Source organism: Dendropsophus ebraccatus, chromosome 13 (genome assembly GCF_027789765.1).
Source record: "Dendropsophus ebraccatus isolate aDenEbr1 chromosome 13, aDenEbr1.pat, whole genome shotgun sequence".
NCBI classification, from domain to species: Eukaryota; Metazoa; Chordata; class Amphibia; order Anura; family Hylidae; genus Dendropsophus; species Dendropsophus ebraccatus.
The window spans coordinates 74,759,718-74,780,861 of record NC_091466.1 but is presented as its reverse complement, the minus strand read 5'-3'; the positions used below and the strand labels follow the sequence as shown (position 1 = coordinate 74,780,861).

Below are 21,144 nucleotides of genomic sequence, written 5' to 3'. Positions count from 1 at the left end.
TAACAGAGCTAGCGGGGTCCGATACGGAGATAAGCAGAGGATACAGAGGTCAGACCCCCTGCGATCTCCTACTTTTACCACTATCCTGTGGATAGAGGAAATGTAAATTTTTCTTGGACAACCTCTTTAATCCACATCCTCTATGTCCTCGAAGTTGTACAGCATGGTAATATATGTGACAGTATATGACATTGCGTCCTATTGTATCGTGCCTCTGATGTTATGCAGAAAAATAAGTATTATGCGGTGCTTTATAAGAGGTCATAATATGGAGGTCCTTCTGCCTAGAACTCTGCAATATACCTATCTCCATAGTATGTCGCTGTATTGAGACACTACATGAGAGCCGCAGCAAGTCTGGCATGTGTATGGTCTACTTCTGTCACAATAATAATTAGGGCAATGGACATATAGGTAAGGGGTCTAACACTTCTCCATTAAATACAATGGATGTAGAATAGATGTATTTTGAGGCTGTTTAAAAACTTTAAAAAAATGGCCATAACCAGGACGGCATCCATCTTTTCCAGGCAGCTGGAGAACAATAGCAGCAGCCTGACAAGTCGACAGCCAAATGGCTTTGTTTCAGTACAACTGTATATTTGCTCATCTCTAATCTTTATGATGCCGGTAACCTGCATTGTACAACAACATCTGGTTGTGTCTTGCCACTAATGTTCACTATTTTATGGATTAGACGGGGAGACCCACGTCTGATGTGACCACGGATAAGACCAGTGCTCATTTCACAAACCTACTACATGGCCTGACTATCATGGCTGGATTGTCTACGTGGCCTATTATTTCTATCATTCGTCCCCCTCTCCCATGGGGAGATATGCGGCTGCCAAAAAGGGATTTTTTTTTATTCTATCCAAACAATGTGATTGGCCAAAGTGATCTAACCTAACCGTCCACCGGAGTGTAAGATAGAGAAGAGAGACTTACTGGCACGGTGGAGAGGAGGATCTTCTGTTCCTGTCCCATGTGAAGCAATTTTACAGGAATAACCTGAATGGCCTGGTTATCTGCTCCCTGCAGAGAGGGTGAGAAATAAAAGATATCAAGACAAGGCAAACTCAGGCACTACAGCTGCTGCAAAACTACACTTCCCATCATGCCTGGACAGCTAAAGCTTTAGCATAATGGGAATTGTAGTTTTGCAACACCAGGAGATCCAAAGTTTGACGTCCTTGCGGTTAGACTGTTGTGACCAGGTAAGGGCTGTTATAAGAAATCTCCAGTAACCCAGGCTCATCCCGCTCCATACAGCCATAGGGGACCTGGGGCGCCATGCTATTATTAATACTAAAGCAAACACGCCACCATTGAGAACACAACCCGTCAATAATTTTACCTCTACATAAGCTGTAAACTTTGGGTCCCATCTCTTGAGGTAGTGGAATCTGCAGGCCTGTATGGGATTGGGGCCGGTGCACGGACTCAGCTCCATTCTGCAGACTTCTTCACAGGAGTCTTCCAGCGACAAGATGAGAAGTTTGCCTGGATGAACAGGAACAGAGAATTTATCTTCTCTCTTATCCAAGCACAGACCTATTATCACTAATAACATGCCTGTGTCTGGTACGTTTCTATGGAACAACATGGATGTCAATATAAAAAGAATTATGTTTCTCAGTCCAAACCAATGGGGAAGGTGAAAGCTTCACCAAATCCACAGTATTCCGGAAAGCAAATCAATGCCAGTTTTTATGTAAATTTACAGACAAGTCACAGAGGCATGTCAAAAGTTTCAAATGTTTAATCTAGATGGAACAGGGAGAAGCACACGGATGAACGCTTCTTTTTCTGGCTTGCTACAATCTGTCTGACTGCAGGTGATGGGCTCCAAAAACTTTCTGCCAAGCTGGTCTCCTGCAGTGAGACAGAGATCACAGTGATCTGGGAAGTTAAGCGCTCATCCCCCTCTTCTCCTATCTAAAGATCATTATGGGTGTCTGAACATCCAGACCCGGACCGATCAAAATTTTTGATATCTCAAGGACATATGAAAAGTTTTTTTTTCCAAATGATAGGTACACTTTAAAGGGAATGTTCACCAACATTCTTTTACTTGTATGAAAAAATCCCCAGTCTTCCAGTATTTATTAGCTGCTGTATGTCATGTAGGAAGTTGTGTATTCTCTCCAGTCTGACACAGCGCTCTCTGCTGTCACCTCTGTCCATGACAGGAACTGTCCAGAGCAGCAGCAAATCCCCATAGAAAACCTCTCCTGCTGTAATTATTCATATATTTACTATCAGAGGCCCGATTGCTGATACCCACAGTGTGGCTCTCTACAGAAGTTCCTTCCATATATAACTGGATTTTGAGTGTAGATCAGATATTTAGGCTTGAAGACATCTCCCACTGGGAATCTAACACCCAACCCCTTGGATTGAGAGACAATACTCCCTAAGGGTGTGTTCACACGTACAGGATATGCAGCAGATTTGAAGTTGCAGATTCAAAGCAAATCAAATCTGGACCATCAAATCTGCTGCGGATCCTGTACGTGTGAACACACCCTTAACCAACTTAAACTTAACAGATCTTAAACCTATCCTATCGAACTTGATTTGTTATCCTAATACGTAATAAAAAACTGAAAAATGATAGATATAAAATGTATATAAATACATTATAACCCGCATTGTATTCCTCATACATGTTCTATACTCCTTACATAACCGGTTTTTATATTCATTATATAACCTTGTTTTGTAGATCCTATACAACTTATCTTGTATACTTATCTGTTAGAAATTTTACTAACTCCTCCTATATGTGAACTTAATGTGTGATGTAACATATTCAGTTGTTTCTATATGACAATTATATTACACCTTTGTATTATTCTTTTTGACCCATTTTACATAATTTTGACCCATTTTACATAAGTATAAGAGAATAATTTTACTGGTATAACTAACTAAAAATCTCTTTTAAAAAAAAAAAACCTCTCCTGCTCTGGACAGTTCCTGACATGGACAGAGGTGGCAGCAGAGAGCACTGTGTCAGCCTGGAAACAATACACCACTTCCTTCAGGACATACAGCAGCTAATAAGTACTGGAAGACTGGAGATTTTTTTTTTCTTTATAGAAGTAAATAACATGTTTTTGGCATTTTCTGGCACCAGTTGATTTGAATGAAAACAATTTTTGATGCTTTATCCCCCCAGCAGCCCACCTTGTAGGTTCTCTGGTATCCGGTGCTTGTCCACACATATGTCCAGGCAGGTCATCTCTCTGGCCTGAAAGACAGATACAAAGAGACACAATAAGGGAAGAGCTGATGGCTTGCTAGTACAACAACAACAACAACACAATATACTAAACTCTGCATAGTGATCGGAATAGCAGAAAAAAGAAAGGAAGATGATGGACTTGAGTGAAGACTTATAAACAGAGATGAGCGCAATGCGAACATGCTCCAGTCCAATCACTCAGCATCTAATTATTGGTGGCTAAAGAAGATGGAGGCAGCCTGGAAAACAGGACTATAGGACTCTAGGGCTGCATCCAACTTCTTCAGCCACCAGTAATGAAATGCTGAGCGGTCGGACTTCGGTATGCTCCACTTGCGATCATCTCTACTTAGAATCCGACCTTTCTATTCATAAGTGGTTGTGATGACTGGCTGCATTACACTGAATTACATATGTCAGCACCGATAGAACAAATGCAGAGAGTACAGTAACCTTCCAGTATATGGGACTCACCACAATCACCCCATTGGTTAGTATTTTCTCACGGCAGCCTTGGCTGAAATGAAATAAAGCGATAAATAAGTACAGCAGGTCCTACATGAGCGCACACATTGTATATAGACTGGAGGGAAGAGAGCGGACAGAGACTTACAATTCTGCCAGAGAAAACTCCACTTGTAGAAATTCCGGCCCCTAATGTAAAAAATAAGATCAGAATTATATATTCTCAGTCATTGCTTTATGATGACGGTATACAGAATATCCCAACACGTTTCCCCCTCCCCCCCTAATAAAATCCATGGTCCAGGGATTCAGGGAAGAAAAAAAGATGTAAAAGTCTTCAATACCCCAATCACAGTAAGCTGAGCCATTAACAATCTTCTAAGATGACATATATCATGTTTCCCCCAAAATAAGACCGTGTCTTATATTAAGTTTTGCTCTCAAAGATGCGCTAGGCAGGAACAGCGCACGGTATGATGGCTTCTGGCCACCAGGGGGAGCTCATCACAGCACACTCATACAGCATAGCAGGGACAGCGTACGGTATGGCGGCCTCCGGGGGAGCTTACCACAGCACACTTGTACAGCACAGCAGGGACAGCGTACTTATATTAAGCAATTCAGTAAAACCTCTACTAGGTCTTATTTTCGGGTGATGTCTTATTTTCTGAGGAACTGTATAAGATGGCTGACCACTTGACTTACATTAGGGTTGAGGCAGAATGTTTTTTGCTTAGTCTCCCCGATCCGGATTCTGCCCACATCGTACGTCAGTGTATACAGGAGGTCATTTCCTGTGATGACGTCCTCATCATGAAGCGTCAGGTGTAACACGTTCTGGAAGAGAAGTTGAGTGCGGATTAATGTAAGCTGAGGAGGAGGAGGAAGTGTCCGGAAGCTTCTATCTAAATGGCACTTACCTTGACATTATTGCAGATGGTATACTGAAAGGTCTCATTCCATACGGGGTCACTGGTGTCTGACACGGTTTTTGTCTTTAGGATCTTATTGGTACAGGTTGGTAACCACAGACACACATAACAATCGGCATGGCTCACTGCAAAGGGGAAGGCAAAGCATTAACCCTTCACTAACTTTAAATGAGCATTTCACAAAAATGTCACAGAGAACCCATGAAAAGTTTGGATCAGCCAGGGTCTGAGTGTTTGGATCGTGACAAATCACAGGAAAAGTGTGTTCTCTCCTATAATGCAAGTCTATGGGACCATCTCAGTCCCATAAACAGATGGCAGGAGAAGAAGCACTCAGCCATATGCTTCTCTCCCTATGCGTTCTAGTAAGTTTCAAACCCTGACCAATCAAAACACTTGAATATATTAAAACGACAACAACACTTTAAGGGTATGTTCCCACTGAGGATTAGAAGAAGAATTGAGGAGGAAATTTTCCTGAGGAAAACTTTCTCCTCTTCAGTTTTGAAGCAGAATTTATGCAGAATTCAATCGGAATTTGAACAAAAAGTCAAAGCCCCAATGACTTCTATAGGACTTTCACCCAAAAAATCTGCATGTCAGTTCTTTGGGCGGAAAGCAGATCCGAGGCGGAACATTACGTATGTAAACTCCATCGCGTGAACAACGCGAGTGGAAATCCCGTAGAACACAATGGGACATATTTTACAGGCGGAATTTCACTGCAGCCAGAGTCATGTAGCAGCAAAGTACCAGCAGCCTCGGGAAATATTTCCTATAATACATAGTGGAAGCCGTCATACGTACTCAGGTCAGCCCAGGGGATATGTGCGGCCTGTACAACCCTGACTGTCAGCAAGCTGAGGGCGCACTCCTCCTGTAAGAGATCAGAAAGAACAATGTTACATTGGGATAAACCTTACTGTACAATAGAGGAATTGGTCTGCAGCTAATATATCTCATCGGGTACTGTAAGGACTATAAGACAAGACAGCACCACCCACCCAAATATCACCAGAACGTGACTGGTATCAGTCTCACACCATCAGAATATACTATACCCAGTGGATACGCCATACATGTGCAGGCAGTGATAAGCGCTTTAAATTTGGCAACCTTATAACTAAACAATTAGCACTTCCCACCTTATGAGTTTTCTAAAAGCAAAAAAAAAAAAAAAATTATAAATCAACTCAATTATACATGACATGGGAACCATCTTAACCTCAAAGGGTGTACTCTGGAGAAATGTAATCCTTTAAAATTGACTGGTGTCAAAAAGTAATATAGATTATTAAAAATGTAAAAAGTCTCCCAGTACTTATCAGCTGCTGTATGTCCTGCAGGAAGTGGTGTATTCTTTGCTTTCTGCTGCCACCTCTGTCCATGTCAGGAACTGTCCAGAGCAGTAGAAAATTCCCATAGAAAACCTCTCCTGCTCTGGACAGTTCTTGAAATGGACAGAGGTGGCAGCAGAGAGCACTGTGTCAGACTGGAGAGGATACACCACTTCCTGCAGGACATACAGCAGCCAATAACTACTGGAAGACTGGAGATTTTTAAAATAGACAAAATCTAGCACTCTGCGGGTGTTTGTCACTTATGGATGTTACACCGGGATGTAGACTAGTGTCAGGACAGGACAAGTAACCAGTCTATCCAGCTATGTATACATATATACCCATGATTGTGACATAACCGCAGAGCTCTGACAGATCACACGGCTCCTCCTTATTCCTCCAGGCCATAGACTCTTTCTCCAGCAATGTCTGTATACTGGGAGGTTTATTGTCTCTAATAGTATATTCAGCTTTCAGCTCCGAAAACAATTATGTGGCAAACTATTTCTGACGCCTTGTCACCTCCGGTCAGGTCACTGGCAGGAGAACTAATGGCTCCCACGGCCAAGGATTTAAAGGGAACCTGTCACGCTGATAATGGACTCCAGTCTGTGGGCAGCGTGTTACAGAGCAGGAGGAGCGGAGTGCACTGATATATAGTGATATATAGGGAAAAGTGTTAGGGTAACTCGCCATTTCATTGTGTAAATTTCTGCTCATTCAGTAGTCAAGTGGGCGGTCCTAATTGGGAAATGACAGCTATCTGTGAATATATGCGCATAAAGACAGGGCTGTCAATAATTGGGTAAGACCGCCCACTTGACTTTTAACCCAAAATGAGAAGATATTTACATGAATAAATGACGATGGTTGATCTGCTTAGCTCCTCCTACTCGTTCCATTGAGACAGGGTCCCTTTAAGAAATAACTCTATTGTGACTTAGGGCCCTATTCCACCGGACGATTATCGTTCGCATAATTGTTAACGATTAACGATCTCAAACTACCGCTATTGCCAAAGACCTGAAAACGTTCCATGGAACAATAAAAGTTACTTATGATCGTATTTGCGATGTTTTTTTTTCTTCGCTATTGCGTTCTACTGCGAACGACCGAATCAATGCAAACGATCTGCGAACGTTTTGCGAACAGGCAACGTTAAAAATAGGTCCAGGTCTTATAAAGCAATCAACGATTTCTCGTTCGGTCGTTAATCGTTAACTGCATTTCAACCGAACGATTATCGCTTAGATTCAAACGATTTAACGATAATCTGAACGATAATAATCCGGTGGAATAGGGCCCTAAGTCATACGTTGTTTATTTTTTTTTGTGGGGCAGGAATAGCCTGGGCTGAACACTGTGGGAGATCGGCTGCGGTATGATGGCTAAGCTCTTGAATTAACTACAAACAGCAGAGAAACCTCAGATCCTTGTAGCTTAACCCCTTATATGCCACAGTTACAGAGACTCTTTCAGCAGGTTTATGGCGTCTTATATCAGGGTAACATAAACTAGTGACAGAGAAGCTGAACAGAATGATGTATCACTTACCTTGTTCTGTACAGCTGATCCAGAGATCTCCTCCTGAATAACATGGACAATAAGTAGTCCTCTCCGTTATGTGCATGAGCTCGGTAGTCCTGGATATTCATGAGAAGCAGAAAACTCCACCCACCAGCTGCTGATTGGCAGTTATCTATCCATGCTGTGTATAGGAAGTCACCTGTCAATCCGCAGCTGGAGGGCGGGGGGAGGGGTGTGGCAAGAATCCTATTCTCCTGCATATTAGGAGAACGGCTGAACATAATGATGTAAGTAACACACCGATTTGTTCAGCATTTCTACCACTAGTTTATGCTGCCCTCATTTAAGGCGTCATACACCTAGTGACAGATTCCCTTTAATAATATTGATAATAATTTGATATTATGACATCTAAGTGATTTTTGGGTATCTGTCAATTCTTTCGCCCCCAATCACTGGATACTGGTGGATTTCCATGGCAGTAAGGTGCCTATTTATGCACATTTGTTCTTGATCTGGTAGGTAAAGACTAGCTGCTATGATGTCTCCAAGCACTGCACCCACAGACAGGAGGAGGATCCTGTGTCCCTTTATTTCTATAATACATACTTAGGAACAGAAGCAGCATGAAGGGCATTATAGAGCAGCTCTGAGGGTAACCAATGAATATAACAATGGGGTATGGTGTAAAATTTACAATAAACTCCTGTCTAGTCCTTTCTAGCTGTCTCAAGCAATCCGCACCCATCTCTCTTCTCCCGTCTACAGACACTTGTATATTCAGCATGTAATCTCACCCCTCAGGGTGATAATCAGAGAGAGAGAGAGGCAATTTTCTCTGATAAGATATATTACAAAGTTCCTTACATTTGCCATTTTGTTAATTGATTTATGTGATCTGTTAAAATAACAGTGACCTTTTAAGAAGGTTTTACTAGTTGATTTCTATATAGCTAATATCTATTTCTCAATTTGTCACATCTCTCCCTCTTCTATTCACACCTGACCTGGAGAGAAGAGTAGTGCTGTCTCTGGGAGAAAGTGGCCATGTTATTCTAAAGCTGGAGAACCGCTTTAAGTGCGCAAGTTCACCCATCATTATAAGCCTAATAGCTCATCCCCCTAATGTTCTTATCCGGTGTTCCCCAACCTATCACCCTCCAGCTGGTGCAAAACTTCAACTCCCATCATGCCTGGAACAGCTTCTGTAGTTATACCAAGGCTAGAGAGATACACTGGGAAACTCTGCTGTGATGTACAGAAGCGTGTCATAGCGATTGGCCCGATATAATTACAGGTGACTCACAGAATAAAGGGAATGTCTTAAAGTAGAATCTCTTTAAATACCATCTATCAAATAATTGTCCACACGTGGTTAACATTCTGTAGTCAAGCACGGACAACACCGTGACGCCATTGTGCTAGTATTAGGGTATTGAGAGAAAACGGCGGAGCGTGACACATTTGTGCGCATCCGTTTTTCCATTGACTTCCATTACAAAAAAAAGGGATCAAAACACATCATTTTTTTAACATACACAAAAACGTTGACATTTGTGTACGCTATAAAAAAAAAAAAAACGGATGCGTTTTTATGCTTTTTTTTTTTATAATTGAAGTCAATGGAAAAACGGATGCACACAAATTTTTTTTTATTTTTTTTTAAACGGATGAAAATAATGCAGTGTGAACCCATTCTGACACATCTATTATCTCAGCTAAACAGGTCCAGCATAGCAAAACCCCATATTTCCTATGAAATCCCCTTTAAAATATACGTTGAGCAAGAAGCTACATTGTATCCATCCATATACATAAGGGATAAAGAGACGGCAATAAAAACAAACCTTCCCCATACAATCTAGAGGATCATAAAGAAAGCCAAGTAATCTACAGCCGCATGCTTCACTACATGAGTGAATTACTGGCCGTCGTTAATGGTGACTAATGGCCGTTTACAGGTGGCTGCTACATGTGACGGCCGCTTACACACCATTACTAGAGGGAGATTTCCTGGTAAACCTCAGGGTAACAGCTCATTACATTTCACTATAACCTGCAGAATTACCAGAGATTGTCGTTAAAAAGCAAAACGAGGACAGAAATGTTATATAATAGGAAACACAATATATCCAGACAACATGGGGCATCAAAGTGGGGGAAATTATTATCTGCAATTGTTATTTCCTGGAGTCCGTGGGCAGCACATTATTATTATTATTATTATTATTTTTATTATTATTATTATTATGCTGCTGAAGCTTGACAAAACACAACATCACAAGATCAGTAATAAAAAATCCAATGGAGTACTCTTTTAAGAGTCTCTATTGATACATTTCCCACTATAACATTTGAATATGCAAAAAAAAAAAAAAAAAAAAAGGGACCGAGGAGCCTCAGTTACGAGTCTCAAAACACGAGAATAGCCAGATATCCCTCCAGGGACGGAAAACCTGTTGCCAAGGGGGAGATCACTAAACCACCCTGTTAGATAGCCCCTTAAATCCCACTCGATTGAGAGTATTGGAACATAAATAGGGAAACACCAGGGTGGCCCCTTTTGCGTCAAAGTTTAACTCAATTGCGAGTATTGCAACCTTACAAGGGATTCCAAAAGTCAGGCATCAATCCACAGACAGCTGTTTCAGGGTTTTTGCCCCTCGTCAGCGTGGAGCAGGATTCTGGCTAACAAGGGCAAGGAAAAGTAGACCAACAAAACACAACAATCACTAAGCTCAGAGAGATCAGCAAAACACAGTAATCACTGAGCTCAGGGAGATCAACAAAAGAGCAATCACTGAGCTTAGGGAGAAAAGCAAAACACAGCAATCACTGAGCTCAGGGAGAAAGCAAAACACAGCAATCACTGAGCTCAGGGAGATCAACAAAAGAGCAATCACTGAGCTTAGGGAGAAAAGCAAAACACAGCAATCACTGAGCTCAGGGAGAAAGCAAAACACAGCAATCACTGAGCTCAGGGAGAAAGCAAAATATAGCAATCGCTGAGCTCAGGGGGAAAAGCAAAACACGGCAATCACTGAGCTCAGGGAGATCAGCAAAACATAGCAATCGCTGAACTCAGGGAGATAAGAAAAGCATAGCAATTGCTGAGCTCTGGGAGATCAGCAAAACACAGCAATCACTGAACTCTCGGAGATCAGCAAAAGACAGCAATCACTGAACTCTCGGAGATCAGCAAAAAAAAAGCAATCACTGAGCTCAGGGAGATCAACAAAACACGGCAATCACTAAGCTCAGGGAGAACAGAGGGGAAAAAAATCATTTAAGAGTCTCCATTGATACATTGCATATGTATTATAGCATTTGCAAACTGACTATTCTTTGTTTCTCCACAGTTTCAAAGTTTAGGGTGGATCACAAGGGACAATAGTTTTGTGATCGTTGCTATGAAAGAGGGCCAAAGCTTGGAGCCCATCTAATAGACAACCCAACCTGAATCAATGGTTCTTCACTGGATACAACAATGGTCGGGTACGTTACCGATCCATAACCCCCAAAGAACACTAAATACAAAGCCTTAAATCTGGGATGGGGAACCTTCGGCCCTCCGGCTGTGGCAAAACTACAATTCCCATCATGTCTGGACAGCCAAAGCTTCGCTTTGGCTGTCCAGGCATGATGGGAATTGTAGTTTTGCCACAGCCGGAGCCCCGGCTGTGGCAAAACTACAATTCCCATCATGTCTGGACAGCCAAAGCTTCGCTTTGGCTGTCCAGGCATGATGGGAATTGTAGTTTTGCCACAGCCGGAGGGCCATAGGTTCCCAATCCCTGCCATAAATAAAAGGGCTACAATAGTAAGTGAGACTCACGTAGTAGGAGATAGCAGAACGTCTCCGGGCCATCCTTGTGGAGCACGCGTGGTAGCTGTCACATTGGAGTCAGGATTACAACCTTATGTCACTCGCTGGCAATAAAAGATGAAACTCCAGTCTGAGCTGTGTAGAAAGGTGAGAAGCGTAAATATACATGGCTCACCACGCCTGCTCCCAAATTACATATACATATAAACGCCTCCTTCATTCTGTTCTTCACAGGTCATCAGCCAGGTATGGATGGGAGGAGGAACATGGCCGGCTCTGCCATCAGGATTATTACAGCCACATGAGCAAACAGGAAGCCACCGCAAACGCTCAGCCTTTTTGGTGTTCAGACACATAGATCAAAAACTAAGCTGGACGCTACAAGGCTGGAACGTGCGGCGTGGCCTGGGCTAAAGTTACTGTATAACATAAAAGAGGTAGTTCACCAATAAAAAAAAAAATTCTTTCAAATCAAGTGCTAAAAATTTGTAATTTACTTCTATTAAAAAAATCTCAAGTCTTTCAGTACTTATCAGCTGCTGTATGTCCTGGAGGAAGTGGTGTATTCTTTCCAGCTTGGAGAGCAGGAGAAGTTTTCTATGGGGATTTGCTGCTGCTCTGGACAGTTCCTGACATGGACAGAGGTGGCAGCAGAGAGCACTGTGTCAGAATGGAGAGAATACACCACATACAGGAGCTGATAAGTACTGGAAGACTTTAAATTTTTTAATAGACGCTAATTACAAATCTCTGGCACTGATTAGAAAGAAAATAATTTTTAATAAACAAGCCCTTTAAGTAAATTATACCGACCAACAGCTTTTCGTTGAAGATTTGGAAGCAAGGCCCTATTACATGGTGCGATTATCATTTAAAAATTCGCTATAATGACCGGAAATGAACGATTATCTGCCCGTGTAATAATACCCAATGATCAAACGAAGAAAGAAAAATCGTTAATCGTTGCCTTAACCATATTAAAAAATTATCGATGGTAGCGCGCCAATCATTCGCAAATCTGTTCGTCTAATAAGTCGTTCGCATGCAAAGCATGTTGTGTGAGTTGTCCCGTGGAACGAGTAACGACCGTAAAAATGATTAACAATGATAACAGCAATTGGTGAATGTAGTAACATCAGAATCGTTTGCTACTAAATCGCTAGTTATTGCTAGTAATTAATCATTATAGCGAATCTTTTACACAATAATCGATACTGTAATAGGTCCTTTAGGGTCCAATTCGACAAAGCAAAATTATTTTTTTTTTTTGTATAACATTTTTGTATAGCAATTTTTACCGATTGACGATTGCAAACGAGATTGTTCATCGTTAACTGGAAATCGTTCACCATATTACACAGAACGACAGTCGTTAGTTACGGTTACTCCATCTGATCCCAGCAAAAGAAGGAAGGATGTGGAATTATGGTCCGTTTACATGGAGCGATAATTAGCCCAATCGATCATTTATCAATTTAGATTTTTGTAACGATCAGCGTTTAGACGAAGAGATAAATCGTTTGAAAAAATTGTTTTTGCGATCGTTTTAAGATCGCTTACGCCCATCTCACACATCAGGATGAATCGGTGAAAGACTGTTTAGACGAAACGATCTGCAAATTTTTAGCGAACAACCAGCGACGATTTGAGAACATGCTGTAAGACCACCATGAACGATTTCTCTCTCGTCACTTGAACGTCCGCGTGTTAACACGAGCTGATTATCGCTCAAATGCCAAAATTCGAGTGATAATTGCTCCATGTAAACGAACCATTAGGCACACAACGTTTTTGCAATCCGTTCTTTTAACCTTTTTTTTTTTTTTTTTTTTACAAAAAATGAATGAAAAAAAACGGATGCATGAGTGTGCATCTGTTTTGATCCGTTTTCCCATTGAATTTCATTATAAAAAAAATACCGGATAAAAACGGATCAATTTTTTTTTTAACAAACACAAAAATGAGGTCGACTATGTTTTTGTGTACGTTAAAAAAAAAAACGGATCCGTTTTGATTCTTTTTTTTCATAATGGAATTCAATGGAAAAACGGATAAAAACGGATGCACTCTCATGCATCTGTTCTTTCTATCCGTTTTTCATCCGGATTGCAAAAACGTAGTGTGAACCCAGCCTAACACTGAACAATTAGTGAACGATTAACGATGATTTTAAGGTCAGGGTTTTCGTTTAAATTTAAACGATATAACGATTTTCTGCACGATAATGGTCCCGTGTAATAGGGCCCTTACAGATATATGGCCGTTCTAGGACTGTCAGAAAACATCTCTATCACTGACAGGAGAAGACACAATGTCTTTTGTGGACAGACAGGAGAAAGGATGTTACCGCTCTCCTCAGGAATTGTTATCATTAGGGATTTATGGGATTACAGCTCTGATCCGAGGAGTGTTTGAGATTCCCAGATGTTTTATGATACCCGGGGCTGAGTCACCCTCCGCCTCTGAATACACCACCTTTAGGGTAAGGTCACACTTGCACTAACTAAACAAACACTAACCTCCTGTTATTTCTTACAGCTCCAAAGTATCTTTATTATTGACATAAAGCGAGTGGCGTCAGCGCGGTGCTCATCCGCCATCGTCCTGCCAGGCAGTTATACCAACACGGCATACAATGATCCCATACAATGTGCACCCGCCATACAGATGGGTAACGTCTCATTATAGCTGCAAAAAAAAAAATTCTACAACCATGTAAAGAATTTCTGTACAACTACACGATCTTGGCAAGAAACTGCAACTTCTCCAATATACAAAGAAAGACTATAGATGGCTAGAGGAGTCTGTAACTCAGAGAGTCCATGGATGGCAAGAGCTAGAGGAGTCTGTAACTCAGAGAGTCTATGGATGGCAAGAGCTAGAGGAGTCTGTAACTCAGAGAGTCCATAGATGGCAAGAGCTAGAGGAGTCTGTAACACAGAGTACATAGATGGCAAGAGTTAGAGGAGTCTGTAACTCAGACAGTCCATAGATGGCAAGAGCTAGAGGAGTCTGTAACACAGAGAGTACATAAATGGCAAGAGCTAGAGGAGTCTGTAACTCAGACAGTCTATGGATGGCAAGAGCTAGAGGAGTCTGTAACTCAGAGAGTCTATGGATGGCAAGAGCTAGAGGAGTCTGTAACTCAGAGAGTCCATAAATGGCAAGAGCTAGAAGAGTCTGTAACTTAGAGAGTCTATGGATGGCAAGAGTTAGAGGAGTCTGTAACTCAGAGAGTCTAAGGATGGCAAGAGCTAGAGGAGTCTGTAACTCAGAGAGTCCATAGGTGGCAAGAGCTAGAGGAGTCTGTAACTCAGAGAGTCCATAGGTGGCAAGAGCTAGAGGAGTCTGTAACTCAGAGTCATGTGATTGAACCCCCTCTGAGCGATCTGATCAGCTGATCACTAGACATGGATGTGCGGGGTCTCCCAAACATTCCCTAAAGGGCATTTCCAGCAAAAACTTTTTTCTTTCAAATCAAATGGTGTCAAAAAGTGCCGTAAATTTGTAATTTGATTCTATTAAAACAAAAACTCAAGTTTTCCAGTACTAACCAGCTGCTGTATGTCCTGCATATCGATGTCTATGATATACAGCAGCTGATGAGTACTGGAAGACGTGAGATTTTTTTTTTTTTTAATGGAAGTAAATTACAAATATCTGGCACTTTCTGACACTGGTTGATTTGAAAGAAAAGAATTTTAGCTGGAGTACCCCTTTAATGGATGGGGGATAAATACATGATCATAGGGGGTCCGACCTCTGTGACCCCCTGCAGTTTACAGGAGTCTTCCACTGTCCACTGTAGTGGTGCCTGAAACCAAACGCTCTGCATTTGATTACTGGTGGCTGAAGAAGTTGGATGCCGCCCTAGGGAGTCCTGGAACACATGGATACAGTCTATGGACTATGGCTGCATCCAGCTTCTTCAGATGCAGAGTGTTTACAAAGGCCAGGGGAACCAGTTTATTGCTCCTCTTTGCTGGAGATAGATGCAATGGATAGTCCATATCTCCTGCAGAGAGCTCCCAGACTCGGCGCTGTATGACACTTCCCATACACGCTGCTGGATAAGTGCTGATCTGACTGACACGCTGACTCGTGGCCCTGAGACTCCAGCTGCTTACTCACTGTACAATGCAGTTTAGCTATGATAATGAGCGGCACGAGGAAACCTGGTATGAGACACATGGCACATAGCACTCAGCAATTATTCCCTGGGCACAACAAATGCCTGTAACCGGGGTATGTCATGCAAGGGAACGGCACACTGATAGGGCAATTCAACAGACAAATAAAAATAATTATGTCAAATTAAAACCTTGTATTGTTGAAGTGATCCTAGGCAGGATGGATGGCAGCAATGATTATGATAGGCTGCTACAACCTGTAATACAGCCATAGATCACACACCTGACATTTATACAGCTATCAGACGAGGGTTCCTAGAGCACTGTCTATGAGCTGCAGAAAGTGGTGTATTCTCTCCAGTCTTCCACTACTTATCAGCTGTTGTATGTCCTGCAGGAAGTGGTGTATTCTCTCCATTTTGACACAGTGCTCTCTGCTGCCACCTCTGTCCATGTCAGAAATTGTACAGAGCAGCAGAAAATCACCATAGAAAACCTCTCCTGCTCTGGACAGAGGTGGCAGCAGAGAGCCCTGTGTCAGATTGGAAAGAATACACCATGCAGGACATAAAGCAGCTGATAAGTACTAGAAATTTTTAAATAGAAGTACAGTAAATTACAAATCTATGTATGTTTCTATAACCAGTTAATGAAGATGTTTTTTTTTTGGCCGGAGTACCCCTTTAATCTATGGAGAATCCCGAAAGTCTGCAGCGCCACCACGAGGAAAATAAAGCATTACACAGTGCCTATTCCTGTAAATGGGTTCTCTGTGTAGTGCATGACAGGGGTGAGGGGCTGCTACAATACAGGACATGAGATGTAGTCTGATCAGGTTTGGTAACCCTCTTCTATCAGTCAGAGCAATGAGTCACTCAATTATTGGGAAATCTGACGGCTACGCAGAGCTATGCCTCACTAAAAACGGGGAACCTAGAACATATCGGGCACGTGCCAGAAAGCAATAACAGAGCCACCAGTAATCTTGCCAAAAATCTTCTATGCCAACAAGAATCCCAATGACATGGCACTGTACATTCAGTAATGATACGGTGCTGGATAATCCCATACAGAATACATGATAAGTAATATATCAGTCATCATAGCGCCCTCTAGCTTTGGTGGAGAGGTGGTGCAGGTGACCACCCTGATGACTGCATGAAGGTGGTTACAGCTTCCCCATCTGTATACCTGTGCAATTGTATCTTATACAGGTGAGTATGGCTGCCACTGAATGCAGCTTTAATCCATCTGTACTGAGAAGGAATAGTCGGCCCGACTCTACAATACGGCTGTGCAGCAGCTAAACGTAAGGTAATGGAGTCTCCTAATAACAGCCCTGGAGGAAATTATAGGTTTGCTGAAAATACCGAGATATATACGCTGAATGTGAAAGCAAAACATGGTGTGAACTTATATATATTAACCTCCGTGAGGATGACTCCACAATTGCTGTTTTTCTAGACAAATGCACAGGGAGGATATCCTAAGGCTGGAGTGTCACACACTGGTGTTACCTAAACTCCCGCCAGGGTATGATCCCAACCGAGTTATATATACAGGCCCGGCAGAGCTAGCGTACATTTCAACTACAATTTACCTCCGATTGCAGGTGTATCTGTCACTTTAAATGAAAATTTTAACCGGTCAAGGTCAAACCCTAACCAGCACTAGAGCAGATGGGGAGAACATGCAGCTGAGCACTTCTCCCTCTGCTCTCCGTGCCTGCAACCGAGATGAACACATACACTTAAGGCCCTACAGATTTGTTGGCTGTGAGGGCCGATTACCAAGATCGTCACTCGCTTACAGTGACTTCACACAGCATAACAAAAAGAGTCTGCACACAGTCTTGTAGGCCGGGGATCAGGGAAACCACACAGGCTTGTAGGCCGGGGATCAGGGAAACCACACAGGCTTGTAGGCCGGGGATCAGGGAAAATACACAGGCTTGTAGGCCGAGGATCAGGGAAAACACACAGGCTTGTAGGCCGAGGATCAGGGAAATCACACAGGCTTGTAGGCCGGGGATCAGGGAAACCACACAGGCTTGTAGGCCGGGGATCAGGGAAACCACACAGGCTTGTAGGCCGAGGATCAGGGAAAACACACAGGCTTGTAGGCCGGGGATCAGGGAAATCACACAGGCTTGTAGGCCGGGGATCAGGAAAACCACACAGGCTTGTAGGCTGGGGATCAGGGAAACCACACAGGCTTGTAGGCCGGGGATCAGGGAAATCACACAGGCTTGTAGGCCGGGGATCAGGGAAACCACACAGGCTTGTAGGCCGGGGATCAGGGAAATCACACAGGCTTGTAGGCCGGGGATCAGGGAAACCACACAGGCTTGTAGGCCGGGGATCAGGGAAATCACACAGTGTGATGAGAAGGAGAGGAAAAAGGGGTATCCCCATCTTATAAAGAGATGGCATATCGCTCATCCCTGGGACCCTTAGAGATCAAGAGAATTAAAGGGCTGCAATGCTAATTCATGTTATAGCCCCTTTAACATATTTCCTGCACAGAGACGCCCCAGCCATCAGATTTAAGTGAATGTGGCCGAGTGTCCATGGGCTGAATCGCTGCTGTGGCCCCTAAGCTCTCAGGATTGAGAATTTATCATGATTTACATCTGCAAACCGGTGTAAATCATGGCAAAAACCTACACCTGCTACGGAGGAGATGTAATTTATGCGCCTGCCATAGATCCAACAAATTTACTATGAGACTTGGGCCTCTTGGTAAATAAAGTGGGGTGCATGGGGGGGGGGGGGGAAGAAAAAAAAAATTAAAATCAACCGGAGTCAGAAAGTGCAAGAGATTTGTAGTTTATTTCTCTATCGACAGATGATGCTGGTATAGAAAAGGATTTTTGCAGCCTGAGCCTTTTGCTGTAGGAGGGATGGGCTATGGCGACGTGTGTATGACGTCGCCCGGAGAGATGAAGGTGTAACTCATAGACTAAAGTCACCTAGCCTCAGCCTTCAGTGATCAGAACAAGTTGTTACACGCTAAAGCAGGGGTAGGGAAACTCAGCTCTCCAGCTGTTGCAAAACTACAACTCCCATCATGCCTGGACAGCCAAAGCTTTAGCTTTGGCTGTCCAGGCATGATGGGAGTTGTAGTTTTGCAACAGCTGTAAAGCAGAGGTTCCCTACCCCTGTGCTATAGCCACACAATGATATAACCAGTACTACGATAATATTGTTGGTATATATGTTCTCCATCCTCCCATGCCTATCCTATCACCACGTGAATCTCTATAACACAAGCAATGCTCTGTGAGAGCTGTTTACTTACATGCGCAGTATATGAGCCACATCAGCGGGGTAAACACCAGACAAATTCCGGTGGAAAGACAAAGCAGGGTTCTGATCTAAGAGCAATAAAATAATTCTTATCTCACCCGATACAAGGTGATAGGAGCCCTATCGCACAGCATGAAGGGATGACACAGTCCAAAACTTGTTCTTACATAGAACTAACTGTGTAGGATCACTAAAAAAAAATTATAACATGCAAATGGTTTAATTTTGACTATTGGCTACAGCTGCAGTCCACCGCAATACAGTAAGTTGTATACAGCCGTCATTCAATAGTTAAAGGGGTTTTCAGCTCAAACGTAAATTTTCATATGTTGCTGCCCATGGTGAGACTGACAATTGCTTCCATACTTGTTATTACCTATTCAGTCTCCTTCCCCCAGTTCTGAGCTGCTGCTTTCTACTGAAGACACAAAAAGCTGAGCTGTTCAGGCTGTTTCTGCTCTCAACCCCACACAGTGAGTTTATCAGCAACTTGACCTCAGATTAATCCTCCCAGCATTACAAAGAATCTACAAAGTTGCAGATAAAGCCTGCCAGGGACTTGTTAACATCAGCCGTCTCAGCAGGAAGGGTAGAGGAGGGGGAGACAGAGAGAAAAGCTCAAACACAAATTTGTGTCTCTTCAGCAGAAAGCTGCACCTCAGAACTGGGGGAAGGAGACTGAACAGGTAATAACAAGTATGGAAGGAATTGTTAGTCTTACCATGGGCAGCAACATATTAAAAGTTAGGTTTGAGTGGAGTACCCCTTTAACCCTTTAAGGACAGAGCCAATTTCGATTTTTGCGTTTTCGGTTTTTCCTCCTTGTGCTTAAAAGGCCATAGCACTTGCATTTTTCCACCTAGCGACCCACATGAGCCCTTATTTTTTGCATCACTAATTGTACTTTGCAATGACAGGCTGAATTTTTGCATAAAGTACACTGCAAAACCAGAAAAAAAATCAAAGTGTGGGGAAATTGAAAAAAAAAACGCATTTTGTTTATTTGGGGGAAATGTGTTTTTACGCCATTCGCCCTGGGGTAAAACTGACTTGTTATATATGTTCCTCAAGTCGTTACGATTAAAACGATATGTAACATGTATAACTTATATTGTATCTGATGGCCTGTAAAAAATTTAAAGCATTGTCAACAAATATACGTCACTTAAAACCGCTCCATTCCCAGGCTTATAGCGCTTTTATCCTTTGGTCTATGGGGCTGTGTCAGGTGTCATTTTTTGCGCCATGATGTGATCTTTCTATCGGTACCTTGATTGCGCATATACGACTTTTTGATCGCTTTTTATTACAATTTTTCTGGATTTGATGCGACCAAAAATGCGCAATTTTGCACTTTGGGATTTTTTTGCGCTGACGCCGTTTACCGTGTGAGATCAGGAATGTGATTGATTAATAGTTCGGGCAATTACGCACGCGGCGATAGGAAACATGTTTATTTATGTATTTATTTATTTACTTTTATTTATAACCTGGGAAAAGGGGGGTGACTCAGACTTTTATTAGGGGAGGGGGCTTTTTACTATTAACAACACTTTATTTTTTACTTTTACACTTATACTAGAAGCCCCCCTGGGGTTAGGGTTGTTCCCCCCTGGGGTTAGGGTTGTTCCCCCCTGGGGTTAGGGTTATTCCCCCTGGGGTTAGGGTTATTCCCCCTGGGGGACTTCTAGTATAAGTGCTTTGATCTCTCATTGAGATCTCTGCAGCATAGATATGCTGCAGAGATCCATGAGATCGGCACTCGTTTGCTTTCGGCTGCTGCAGCCGGAAACAAACGAGTGCCGAGCCGAGGACGGCGCCATCTTGGACGCGTCCCCGGCCGGCTTCAGTTACGGAGATCGCTCCTCCGGGACAACATCCCGGAGGAGCGATCTCCTCCACTAGACCCCAGGGAACGGCTGAATCCGGTAATCGGATGCAGCTGTCATGTTTGACAGCTGCATCTGATTACTGTATTAGCGGGCACGGCGATCGGACCGTGCCCGGTAATACCTACGGTCCCGGGCTACTCGCGGCACCCGGGACCGGCGCGGTTCAGAGCGGGGTCGCCGCGCGGCCCCGCTCTGAACTTCCTTACCGGCATCAGGGCGTAAATTTACGCCCGATGTCGTTAAGGGGTTAATGTGAATCTGCAAGCTACAAAAAGTTACTGTGTAGTCTTATAATGATCAGTCTGGTTGAGAAGAGATGAATGGATTCTGTGTCAATAATGCCTATTAAAAGGGGTACTCCAGTGATTTTTATTTATTTATTTTTTCAAATCAACTGGTCTATTAAAAATATCCCCAGTCTTCCAGTGCTTATCAGCTGCTGTTTGTCCTGCAGGAAGTGGTGTATTCTCTCCA

At 42.9% G+C, this 21,144-nt stretch overlaps 1 protein-coding gene across 5 annotated transcripts in view; it reads right to left on the bottom strand.

The window, feature by feature from the left end:
- PLA2G4D (phospholipase A2 group IVD) overlaps positions 1 to 21,144 on the bottom strand; it is a 43,868-nt gene that overhangs the window by 21,288 nt on the left and 1,436 nt on the right. For 4 of the 5 annotated variants that reach the window (XM_069950567.1, XM_069950570.1, XM_069950569.1 and 1 more), the window contains exons 2-10: positions 11,350 to 11,475; positions 5,455 to 5,524; positions 4,636 to 4,772; positions 4,421 to 4,552; positions 3,864 to 3,904; positions 3,725 to 3,767; positions 3,193 to 3,256; positions 1,358 to 1,503; positions 949 to 1,035 (exon numbers count right to left, since the gene is read on the bottom strand). In XM_069950567.1, the coding sequence (XP_069806668.1) occupies positions 949 to 1,035; positions 1,358 to 1,503; positions 3,193 to 3,256; positions 3,725 to 3,767; positions 3,864 to 3,904; positions 4,421 to 4,552; positions 4,636 to 4,772; positions 5,455 to 5,524; positions 11,350 to 11,382 (753 nt within the window). In that variant the 5' untranslated portion in view covers positions 11,383 to 11,475. Of the gene's footprint in view, positions 1 to 948; positions 1,036 to 1,357; positions 1,504 to 3,192; positions 3,257 to 3,724; positions 3,768 to 3,863; positions 3,905 to 4,420; positions 4,553 to 4,635; positions 4,773 to 5,454; positions 5,525 to 11,349; positions 11,476 to 18,770; positions 18,847 to 21,144 lie in introns of all 5 variants that reach the window. The other variant, XM_069950568.1, reaches the window with a different exon arrangement.